The 12,720-nt window shown below is 37.9% G+C and overlaps 1 protein-coding gene across 1 annotated transcript in view; it reads left to right on the top strand.

Moving 5' to 3' along the window:
* LOC107755939 (serine/threonine-protein phosphatase 6 regulatory ankyrin repeat subunit A-like) overlaps positions 1–12,720 on the top strand; it is a 38,225-nt gene that overhangs the window by 9,844 nt on the left and 15,661 nt on the right. Inside the window, exons 2-9 of the mRNA XM_016572902.1 lie at positions 890–1,026; positions 5,296–5,379; positions 7,662–7,740; positions 8,895–8,965; positions 9,050–9,250; positions 10,569–10,656; positions 10,744–10,886; positions 11,693–11,905. Of these exons, the coding sequence (XP_016428388.1) occupies positions 898–1,026; positions 5,296–5,379; positions 7,662–7,740; positions 8,895–8,965; positions 9,050–9,250; positions 10,569–10,656; positions 10,744–10,886; positions 11,693–11,905 (1,008 nt within the window). The 5' untranslated portion in view covers positions 890–897. The remainder of the gene's footprint in view (positions 1–889; positions 1,027–5,295; positions 5,380–7,661; positions 7,741–8,894; positions 8,966–9,049; positions 9,251–10,568; positions 10,657–10,743; positions 10,887–11,692; positions 11,906–12,720) is intronic.

Below are 12,720 nucleotides of genomic sequence, written 5' to 3'. Positions count from 1 at the left end.
GCCCACCCCAGTACCTTCCCTATGTGGTACTTCCTCTGTAAGTCCATAGGTGGATCTTCACATGTTACCTCCCCATCGGGTAGGATGTGATCTCCGTAGTGCCTTTTTCCCTAGGGGGAATAGTCACTGTCCCAACGTTACTACCAAGACTTTTCAGCTGTTATATTATGGTGAGTATTACTATGGGAAAAGGCTCCGGCTGAGGGGACCTCTGCCTCTATGGCGGCTCTCCCGGATGTTGGAGAGTGAGGTCTTAAGTCTTGGGCATTTTGCATTTGGTTGTGACATGTTGGCTTGTCAACATCTGCGCCCCCGTAGACTCGTGATGCAGTTCGGCAGTTGTGGCATTTAGTATAGGGTATATATATATATAATATAAATATATTTGCTCTGTCTCTCTGCTCATATTTCACTGGTGTTAAAGGCTCATGCTGTCGGAAGCTCACTGTCTCATTACAAAACACCCCTCGCTCGCTCTCTCTCTCTCTCTCTCTCTCTCTCTCTCTCGCTCGCTCGCTCTCTGAGTCTCTCTCTGTCTCTCTCTCGCTGCAGTAGGGTTGGTGTGTTATTGCGGTGGGGGTTGGATCTGTGTGTGTGTGTAAAGTGCAGGTTTCAGCAGGAGCTCACACACCATTGTCCTCTCAGATCACACACAGAGAGAGAGAGTGTGTGCATGTGTGTGCGTGTGAGTGTGTGTGTATGAGGACGCTGCATCTTCCCACTGCAGCACTGCTGATGTTCCCGCTCTGAGGAATTCCCTGTTCTGGGATTGTGCGCGTTTGGAGGGACACTAATGGCATCGGAGCTGAACGTCGTGGACGGATCTGCCGTACGGAATAACGCGAGGTGTTTTTTGTGAAAGCGGCTCTCGTGTGTGTGTGTGTTGGAGAGGCAGGCATGCGGTCGGAGCGCGTGAGTCGTGTGTGTATCGTGGTCCTGGAGGAGGTGGAAGACGACGAACCCTCCCCTCTGCATTCCAAAGCCGCCCCGGACCACATTTCCCAGAATTCCTCTCAGGACGAGAAGGTGAGGTGCTGATTTGACTGCAGGTGGATGATAATGGTGTGTTTGTGTTTGTTGAGTGTGTAAAGCAGCGGTGAACTTCAAAAGAGCGAGAAGAAAGTCGAACTGCTGCTTTAGTAGCTGCGTGTCGTGATCCATCGCCGTTATTATCTGCAGACAGATACAGACACGTTCATCCGTCTCTGTCACATCTGATTGGGGTTTCCAGGTGAGGTCCAAAAATTCCCTTCGGAAACCCGGGATCATGTGACTAGGAGCGAGTTGTGGACCTTTGACCTGGATGAAAACGCAGCTGTCAGCAATAGGACACGCTTTACACGCAGCACACATTCGTTCATTTAAAATATACTGTCTTTTATAAAAATTTAACTTAACTCGACATGGCATGAGATGCATCGGAAAGGCCAAAGATGACCATCAACAATTGCAAAATATAATGTGTGAACAAATCCTTAGGCCGGAAACACACTTTACACAAGTACTGTACAAATGCAGACATAAACAAACCTCGTGCACTCTTTGCAATTTGTTTGATTCATATGAAAAGATTTTTCATGAAGTGAGGCCGCATTTAGTATTTAGATAACATTTAAAAAAAAATTAATTCATACATATATATATATATATAAATATTTTTTTTTAATCAAACATAATTGGTAAAAAACCTTTTGTAAATCGTTTTATGTATTTTTGTTTTTTCAAAGATAAAAACCTTTTGTAAATGTTTTTCTTGTTGAATTTGTCTATTCATTCATAATTTTTTTTTTTTATTTTATTTAATTTTCTTAAAAAAAATTTTGTAAATTGTTGTTGAATTTTATCTAATATCTATTTTAGATTTTTTTTATTTTAGTTTTTTTCAAAGATAAATTACAAAAATTAATTTCATAGCAAATTTATTTTATATCAAAGATAAACTTTAAAAACCCTTTGAATTTTTTTTCCTAATAATTTATTTTAGATTTCGTCAAAGCTAAACTTTAATCTATTTTGTTTATTTATGCACGTATGTATGTATGTATGTTTTACTACATTTTAGCCTGTCGTACAGTTACGTTAAAACATTCACATGCATATTGTTGTTCTGTCTTGACTGAATTTGACCTACAAAAGAAAGAGAGGAACACATTTTTGTGCTAATGCTCACTAGCAGTGTTGTGTGTTTTTGTTGCATTGTGGATTGTGGATTGTTCTCACACATTTCAAACCAAAATGCATAATGTATAGCTAGAAGTGTTTGTATTTTTGATCAGTGAGTTACAACAACAGTGTGAATGGAAACTGTAGACAAATTAGCAGGATAATCATCAGTTTAGTGGATGAACCGGGACGGGCAGGTTTCAGTTCTGTGGATTTAACCAGCTGGTTTTGTCCTTTAATAGTTAAAAGCATTCTTTGAAGATCAGTCTAAGTGGTTCTGACTGATTTCAGGCAGTTTTCAGGAGCTTCAGGCTAAAGTTTTTGCTGTTGTAACAGACCACGTTTCCTTAAACAGAGGAAAGCTGCATTCTTTCTTTTACGACGTTCCCTCCTGTCTTTCATTCTCATGTCTGTTTTCAGCTGCTGCATCATGTGTTTGTGAGGCGAATCCACATACAGGTTGTGTGTGTGTGTGAGAGAGAGAGAGAGAGAGAGTTTACAAGTAGTAATTGTTTACTCTCTCAGAAAAAAGGTACAAAAGCTGTCACTGGGTTGTTCTTTTACGACGTTCCCTTCTGTCTTTCATTCTCATGTCTGTTTTCAGCTGCTGCATCATGTGTTTGTGAGGCGAATCCACATACAGGTTGTGTGTGTGTGTGTGAGAGAGAGAGAGAGAGAGAGAGAGAGTTTACAAGTAGTAATTGTTTACTCTCTCAGAAAAAAGGTACAAAAGCTGTCACTGGGTTGGTACCCTTTCAAAAGGCACTAATATGTACCATTAAGATACTAATTTGTACACTTTAGGTTAGGGCTGCACGATTAATCGAATGCGATTGTCATGCGCATTTTGTTAAAAAAGCCGGTTCTGTAATCAGCAGGAAATCATCATCACGTGCTTTCAGATGGAGCAGCATTTACTACACATAGCCGTAGTTCACTGACAAGTTACGCAAAAAAATCGCAGACGATTTTATTGCGCGATTATGAAATCGAAGAAATCGTTCGCGATAATGACAGCTGTATGCATAACTTCTCAGTGAACTACGGCTCTGTGAAGTAAATGCTGCTCCATCTGAAAGCATGTGAAAATACCACATTTAATAACATATTTTTACTCCAAACTCACTTCATAACGTCAGTCGAGTGTTTGAAATAAATCCTTCTGTGAGATGATGTGGCTTCTTACACAGAATAAGGCACGCAACATATTTCATAGTATTTAAGCAGTGATAAAGGCATTGCATTATAAATATACTTCATTTTAATGAAAATTATAATAAGAACTCAGATAAACCGTATATTGCCGCAGTCGTGTGTTTATTAGTCACGTTGAATCAATGAAAGCAGCTGAATCTTCTGTTTATTCAGCTGCAACGATAGGCATTTCCGCGATTTCTTCTGCGAGGCGTATTTGGAGTTTCAGCGTGAGAGCGCCCTCTGGCCTTCGGATGGAGATTTACTGCTGATCACAGAACCGTGCTTCACTGAAAGATACGCATGACAATCGCAGCTTCTGTCGAATCGCGATCTTGATTCCATTTCGATTTATCGTGCAGCCCTACTTTAGGTACAAATCTGTACCTTTAAAATAATGAAATGCACCTTTTAGTGGTAAATAAGATCCAAAAATGTACCTTCTTAAAGGTTATTCTTCCGGTGACAGCTTTTGTACCTATTTTTCTGAGAGAGCTGCGTAAGTTGCGCTTTCAGTGATTTCCTGTAATGACACCTGAGAGTGGAGTGCGGGGCAGGTGGGCGGAGCCAGGTGGGGCTGGACAGGGTGGGGCTTCAGTGTTGCCTGTCCTTATTTGGAATAACTTTGAATAAAGATATTTAATGCATGTGCTTATTGGGATTGATGCAGTGTTATTTTAGTATTATTTATATACTGTTATAGGATTGATTAATGTTTTGAATTAGCTTTTATTTTTATATTTTCCCTTAATTTTGTTTTTGTCATTATAATTTTTTGTTTCTTTTAAATATTTATGCTTTTATTGTAGTTATAGTTTTTTTTTTTTTTTAGTTTTTATTTATTTCCAGTTAATAATTTTAGTTCTTAAAATTAAACTTATTTCAGTTAGTTGCTAAGGCAACAATTCAATTTTTTAAAAATGTTTGAACTAATGTTTTTTATTTTATTTCAGATTCATTTCAATTAGCAATAATGTTTTAATAGTTTTAGGTTCTGTTTTAGTGGCTTGTATGCTGTAAACACATGCCAAAATAATATTTTCACATGCTGCAGTTATGATTGATATATCAGTATCAGCCAATGTTTATTTAAATTAATACGAAGCAGATAATGTACAGTGTGCTTTAATTTATTTGTTCATTTATTTATTTATTTATTTGCTTCCTACAGTACTTTTTCTATGGCCGGTTTCTGTGTATTTTTTTTAAAAGCATCTTTTGTGCTCCATATTTTTACATTGATTAGGATTTGACTGTTTTTTTAATTATTTATTAAAAATGTATAAAAACCATATCTACATATCTCAATAGATGAATCCATGCATAGTATATTCCTCTCCTAACCATGTAGTGTCTTAGATAGATAGATAACCATTTACACTTAGAATCTAGAATTGTGTATGCTTTGCATGCATAACTTCATCACTCATTATTCTTATCATCAGTGACAATGTAAACAATTATTAATGCATCCTCAATATATTCCTTTGACCTGGTTATAAATCTTAATTTGCTTAGTATAAACTGTTGCTTTGATTCAGTCCCTATTTTGTTTAAAGCAACTGAGCGCAGATGGACAGTTTGTCCATATTCTCACGAATGTTGTTAGAACTGATTTCATTTACTATTAAATACATTGATTTCATGCTGCACTTCAATGATTTTTTCTCTTTGGCATGCTGATGAATCAATGGTTTCTTGTTTTCTTCTCTCTATAATAAACCTCTTGACGTCTGATTCTCAGAATTTCTTTTCTGCATAGATTAAACAGTGTTATATTCATTTAGTTTCTTTTCATCTTCACACAACATTTAACACAGATGCTGTTATTTGAGACGAGCTTGTCATAATTTGAGTTTTGATTGATATCAGATGTGTTGGTTTGTCTTTCAGAGTTAAAGAAGCTCTTAAGTATTGTTTGTAACCCTTTCTCCACAGCCCTCTCTGATTAAAGCCATATTTAACGGGGACGCAGATGAAGTTCGCTCTCTCATATTCAAGAAAGAAGACGTCAATGTACAGGTGAATGTCCATTACTTGCAAAAACACATGAACTGTCCCTTGAAGTTCTCTAAAAGTGGTAATTTTTTACATTTTATTGCATCTGGCTGGGTTTTGTGACCAGTTTATTGATTTCTCATTGATGGATGATCTTGGAAACCCTTCTGAAATGCACGCAGAGGCCGTTCTTGTACTTTATTTCTCCTAGTTTCGTAATGGATGTTTATCCGAGAGGTTAATAGGCTCTCATGAGCTTGCATTTGGACTGAAGAGGGTTTATTTTACTGCTCACTGTTTAATGTGGAGTCTGTTTTCATCGCCAATGCCTGGAGAGACGCCCATTCCACTGCCAGCCAATCAGTGATGGGCTGTCGGGTCACGTGACTCGGTGTGGCTTGGCCTCCTGTTTTCCATTCTCATTCCAGACCAGATGGAAAACAGAAGCCTGCAGGGTGGCATGCCACTGAAGAATGAATGATAGCCGCTCTTTAGTAATTGCCTTTATTGATGTAAGTGTCAAACATCCCGGTCGCTTTCCTCAAGCATCTAGAGGAACAGTTAAAGCTGCAGTATAGGTGTTTGCAGTAGATCCTGGGGACCTGAAACAGAGAACTGTGTATGTGTCTCATGTTTCTGCATGCCGTCTCTAGAGATCTGCGGCCGCATTGATCTCTCTCTCACACACACGCATACAAATGCATCACTGTGTGCCATGCACGAGAATCCAGTGTGTATCATGCAGTATAACACACACCCTGCTGAAACCGCACATACATCAAACACTTCCAACTAGAGAAAAACTCATGCAAATCAGAGGTGAATCGCATAAACATATGTTGCATAAACAACAGACTAGTATAAAACCACCAGCCTCACTCTGTTTTGAGCAGAAATGAGACTGGATGCAGTAGTTCTAGAGTATTTGATTGGTTGATGTTTCTCTTGCACCAGTCAGCAAAGGATTTTAAAAAAATCAATAAATTAATATTTTATTCAGCAAGGATGCATTGTTGATCAAAAGTGACAGTAAAGACATTTATAATGTCAAGTCACCATTATTTATATAGTGCTTTTTACAATGCAAATTGTGTCAAAGCAGCTTTACAGTATTAAATGGGGAAATAGTGTGTCGAAATATGGCGCTTTTCCACTGCGTGGTACAACTCTGCTTGGCACGGCTCAGTACGGCACAGCACGGTACGACACGGCTCGGTTTGCGTTTCCACTGCAGTTTAGTATCGCTTTAGAGTGGGCGGGATTATTCACATGCCGTTATAGTTGCGCCGCCTCTACTGCCGCGACTCCTGAAAAACTTTTTCATTCTGCGTCGCCCCATCAAGTTCTCGCTGGATCCGCTCCTCTGCTATCAACGAGAGGAACGTCTGTACTTCCTCAACAGGGGGAACAGCCACTTTTTAGTTGTTAAAAAAAGGTGCGCTCGTTCAAAACAGTTGCGTTCGATTCTACGCTGGCTGTGCTGATTTAAATCTAGCGGTTCTGTTGTGTTTGTGTCGCAAGTTCAGTGACGCAGGTAGTGACGATTCTCTCCGGCCAATCCGTGATCAGCAGAGTTTAAACGTCACGTTTTGGTAACGGTACGGTTCACTTGGAACCTCAACCGAGGTGGTACTAAAAAAAGTACCAGGTACTATACCCAATGGAAAAACCCCCAAAAGTGAACCGTACCGAGCCGTAACGTGCCGTACCATGCAGTGGAAAAGCGCCAATAGTGTGTCTTTCTCCTCTGGCCAGACAAACCCAGTTTAAATCTAGGCTGCAGCAGAGTCCGATTGTGCAGAGGACTCATCTGGTTCCTTTTTGTAATGTTACAAAAGATTTCTATTTCAAACAAATGTTCTTTTGAACTTTCTATTCATCAAAGAAACCTGAAAAAAAAAATGGTGTCCACAAAATATTGGGCAGCACAAATGTTTTCAACATTGATAACAATGAGAAATGTTTCTTGAGCAGCAAATCAGTATGTTAGAATGATTTCTGAAGGATCATGTGACACTGAAGACTGGAGTAATGATGCTGAAAATTCAGCTTTGATCACAGGAGTATATTACATTTTAACATATATTCACGTGGAAAATGATTATTTTGAATTATAGTAATATTTCACAACTTGTACTGTATTTTTGATCAAATAAATGCAGCCTTGGTGAGAGACTTCTTTCAAAAACACTGAACCATCTTATCGACCCTAAACTTTTCAAAGCTATCATATTTGCTGAAATAGTGAAAATAAGTAGATTTTTAAACACAATTTTTCATGAACTGTTGTGTTTGTGAATTCTCAGGACAGTGAGAAGAGAACGCCGCTTCACGCTGCTGCTTACCTGGGCGACGCTGAGATCATAGAGCTGCTCATCCTGTCAGGTATGAAGGGTCATTTCCACCCCAAATGCTCAGAATGAGCTGGGAGAACCCAAACCTCGAGTATAGTGACTGAAATATCAGCCAGATTTATTAATAGACCAATATTATGATAGAATTTGGATTGATGGATAAATCTACACTACCATTCAAAAGTTTAGGCTCAGTAAGATTTTTTAATGTTTTTGAAAGAATTCTCTTCTGCTCATCAAGGCTGCATTTATTTCTGAAATATCAGCCAGATTTATTAATAGACCAATATTATGATAGAATTTGGATTGATGGATAAATCTACACTACCATTCAAAAGTTTAGGCTCAGTAAGATTTTTTAAATGTTTTTGAAAGAATTCTCTTCTGCTCATCAAGGCTGCATTTATTTGATGAAAAATACAGTAAAAACAGTAAAAATTGTGAAATATTATTATAAAATTATTAAATAACTGTTTTCTGTGTAAATATATGTTAAAATGTAATTTATTTCTGTGATCAAAGCTGAATTTTCAGCATTACTCCAGTCTTCAGTGTCACATGATCTTCAGAAATCATTCTAATATGCTGATTTGCTGCTCAAGAAATAGAAATATTTTGTAACATTATAAATGTCTTTACTGTCACTTTTGATTAGTTTAATGCATCCTTGCTGAATAAAAGTATTCATATCTTTAAAAATATATCTTACAGACCCCAAACTTTTGAACGATAGTGTACAACTATTTGTGTTTTTCATCTAAACAAAATACATCAATCATTTAAATACAATAGAAACCACCTAGCAACACCTTAGCAACCACTAACGACACACTGACATTGTGTATATAAAATATGTAACATAAATGAATTAAACTGCAAATAAGTCATATTTGTTGAGCACTACACCAATGACACACTGACAAAACACACACATCATGTGACGTCTTGAATTGGCCGTGTGTAAAGGAGGAGTTGTTATCATGAATGAAAGAGTAAAAGTAACAGGTGCTGCCGTATTTTAAGCAGCAGATGTGATCACAGAGCATTTTGGGGGTTTATTTTGAACAGGCTCACAGGAAGCTCCACGTGTCCTGCTTGAGCTGTGACATTAAAAGTGTAATTCATTCACGCACACATCCTCCCTCCCTCTCTCTCTCTCTCTCTCTCTCTCTCTCTCTCTCTCAGGGGCGAGAGTGAATGCCAAAGATAATAAATGGCTCACTCCTCTTCATCGGGCCGTAGCTTCCTGTAGTGAGGTACGACACGTCCTCCAGCGTCAGAACAACAGATATAAACAAATGAAATGGCTTTCAAGCTCATTAATGTGATTGTGTGTTCAGGAGGCTGTGCAGGTGCTGCTGAAACACTCGGCGGATGTGAACGCACGGGATAAGAACTGGCAGACACCGCTGCATGTGGCCGTGTCCCATAAAGCCGTGCGCTGCGCAGAGGCATTAGTCCCATTGCTAAGTAACGTCAACGTGTCGGACCGCGCCGGACGTACAGCTCTACACCACGCGGCCTTCAGCGGACACCTGGAGGTCAGGCGCTCAGTTTTTCACTATCTACAGATCAGCAGATGCTCAATATCTGCCTGTGCTGGATGTGAGACGTTTGCACAATATACTGTGTGTCATAGCAGAGTTCATGAGACCAGTTTACACCAGGAATGAAACGAAAAGCGAAATGAATTGCAAATGAACAACATATTAACACCAAGAATGCAACAAGAAAGTCTTTGTTCATATACTTTAATGCGAAATACAGAAAGCCATTTAATAATATTAGTTTCACTCGTGTTAATGCATTGATATGGTCATTGTGTGATACAGGCCAAAACCACTAGTTAATTGCTTCTATTTTGCATTTTTCTAATCTCACAAATTGCGAAGTTTGGCGTCAGTAAGTTTTTTGGGGTTTTTAAAAAAAAAAAAAGAATACTTTTATTCATCAAGGATGCATTAAATTGATCAAAAGTGACAGTAAAGACATTTTATAATGTTACAAAAGTTTTCAGTTTCAAATAAATGCTGTTCTTTTGAACTTTCTATTCATCAAAGAATGCTGATTCCACAAAAATATTGGGCAGCACAACTGTTTTCAACATTGATAATAATCAGAAATGTTTCTTGAGCAACAAATCAGCATATTAGAATGATTTCTGAAGATCATGTGACACTGAAGACTGCAGTAATGATGCTGAAAATTCAGCTTTGATCACAGAAATAAATTACATTTTAACACATTCACATAGAAAAGAGTTATTTTAAATTATAATAATATTTCACAATATTACTATTTTACTATATTTTTGATCAAATAAATGCAGCCTTTGGTGAGCAAAAGGGACTTCTTTTAAAAATATAAAAACGTTTAAATGGTTGTGTACATTTATATTTGAACTCTCCAAACAAACTGAGACCATCTCAAAAGCCATGTGATCCACAGCTAGTTGACACATCCTTAAAGCATTTTTAGGTGTAGATCTAATAGGTTAGTTAAAACAACCTTTGCATGCCATATCACTTCTGTTTGCTGGACTGGTTTGCTGTGTTTTTCATATCTTCTTTCTGATTGGATATCAACAAATCCAACAGATTGAGGTCTGTCTAGAATGCCGCTGGCAGATACATGACCCAAAAGCTGATATATTATTGATCGGTGAGGTATTTTTCTAGCACATAAGGGAAAAAAAGGACCAGCTCTCCAAACGAAGTCAAATAACAACAAAGATTTTAAATCATTTTAAGCCATTGCTGTCCTGTTGAAAGTGTGCTGCTGAGGTCCTCTAGACTAGATCTAAATAAAACATCCAGTTTAGTGTTCATGGTGTACTCTGTGGTTTCTCTGTCACTGCAGATGGTTCAGTTGCTGGTGTCCAGAGGTGCAAACGTCAATGCTTTTGATAAGAAGGACAGACGAGCCGTTCACTGGGCCGCATACATGGGTGAGACGTCAACATCAGGATCAACAGAAAACATGTTTCCATCAGTCTCAGATCAGTGTAGAGCAGATGGATCTCTGTCTGTCGCAGGTCATCTGGAGGTGATGAAGTTTCTGGTGTCTCACGGCGCTGAGGTTTGCTGTAAGGATAAGAAATCCTACAGTCCTCTTCACGCCGCTGCCTCCAGTGGAATGATCAACGTCGTCAAATACCTGCTCAATCTGGGCGTTGATGTAAGTAAGCTCCGCCCACAGCAGATAAAGCTCCGCCCCTTGGTCGCCAAGTGAACTGTGTATTAATGCTCTCATCTTATTCAGTTGCTTAGTTCATTGACTTTAGCATGCATAAGTGTGTTTACGAACACTTTTTAAGAGTCGTACAAGAAAAACCTTGACCCATGGTCTTCAAAATCACTTTGTCAATTAATGCCTTTTAAATTATATTTATAATTTAATATGCAATGTATAGCCAAATCGACAAAAGTTCAAATTATAATATCAAATAACTCATATTGTTATACCCTGTTTTTCATGCATTATAAAATAATTTAAATCACGTTCTGTTGTAACAGGATATATGTTTATCATTAATATTTTAGTCATCCAACAGATATTAAATATATAATATAATCCAGTGGACTATGTTAAATGTATTAGATTGTATTATTGGCATAAAATAACTGTTTGACATAATAATTAATCTACATTTAATAATTAATCTACACCAAGGCATTTATTTGATCAAAAATGAAGAGTAAAAAGATCAACATTGTGAAATATTTTTACAATTTAAAATCACTGTTTTCTATGTGAATATATTGTAAAATGTCATTTATTGCTGTGATCAAAGCTGAATTTTCAGCATCATTATTCCAGTCTAGTGTCACATGATCCTTCTAGTGGCTTAGTTTAATTCTAGTTTAATTTGACTGTATTTACATGGCTTTGATTGTGACCGCCTTGACATCATGATTACTAAAAACCCAGCCAGCTGACTAAAACAGCACCATTAATCATGTGATCTGTGTCTCTCTCTTCAGATTAAGGAGCCGAACTCGTATGGAAACTCTGCTCTGCACCTGGCGTGTTTTAACGGGCAGGACGTGGTGGTGAATGAGCTGATCGAAGCAGGCGCTGATGTCAATCAGGTGAATGAGAAGGGCTTCTCCCCGCTGCACTTCACCGCTGCGTCCCGCCAGGGGGCACTCTGTCTCGAGCTGCTCATCGCCAACAGAGCCAACGTCAACAGCAAGGTCAGAGAGTCCTGCAAGAAAAACCCTCACCACCTCTCAATATGTCAATTAAAGTCTTTAAACTATATAATCAGACATGTGTAGCCAGTAACACAAATGCCCTTACTACACACAAACATTCATAAAATTGACACCATTAATGAAATGAAAATTAAACAAATGACAGATGAGAGCAGAGCAAAATGAGAAAGTCTGGATGTTCACATGCTTTAATGCAAAATACAGAAAGCCATCTGATTATATAAATTTCACTGATGTTAATAGTGTGATACTGTCCAAAACAACTAGTTAAATGTCTCCATTTAGCATTTTTCTAACAATATTATAAATTGCAATACAGTTAAAAAATGTTTGGTTAGTAAGACTTTTTTTAATTTTTAAAGGGGTCATATGATGTTGTTAAAAATAACATTATTTTGTGTATTTGGTGTAATGAAATGTTTATGCAGTTTAAGGTTCAAAAAACATTATTTTCCACATACTGTACCGAATACCCGTGTTTATTTTTGTTATGATAGGAATTTTTAAAATACCGCAATACGGTATATGTCGCTTAAACAACGTTCGAAACGCGACACTGTTTGAAAGGGGTCGATTTCGCCAGTGCTGTCCCGCGAACGCGAGGTCTGACTTTCCTCTGACACCTCTCTCGGCGTCTGTTCTGTGCAGTGAGCAGTAGAGAAGCAGCGCATTCAGTTAGCCGCACTGCAGCCGACTCGTCAATAAATGAGTATGTAGCGAATCAACTCATTCATGGGGAAATATGAATAATTAATCATAACTAGTTATAATTAATTATAAATATTTAGATCCGC

Source organism: Sinocyclocheilus rhinocerous, unplaced genomic scaffold (genome assembly GCF_001515625.1).
Source record: "Sinocyclocheilus rhinocerous isolate Xijiao unplaced genomic scaffold, SAMN03320098_v1.1 scaffold1463, whole genome shotgun sequence".
NCBI classification, from domain to species: Eukaryota; Metazoa; Chordata; class Actinopteri; order Cypriniformes; family Cyprinidae; genus Sinocyclocheilus; species Sinocyclocheilus rhinocerous.
Note: the sequence above shows the minus strand (reverse complement) of the source record. Positions and strands in the feature narration are given on the sequence as shown.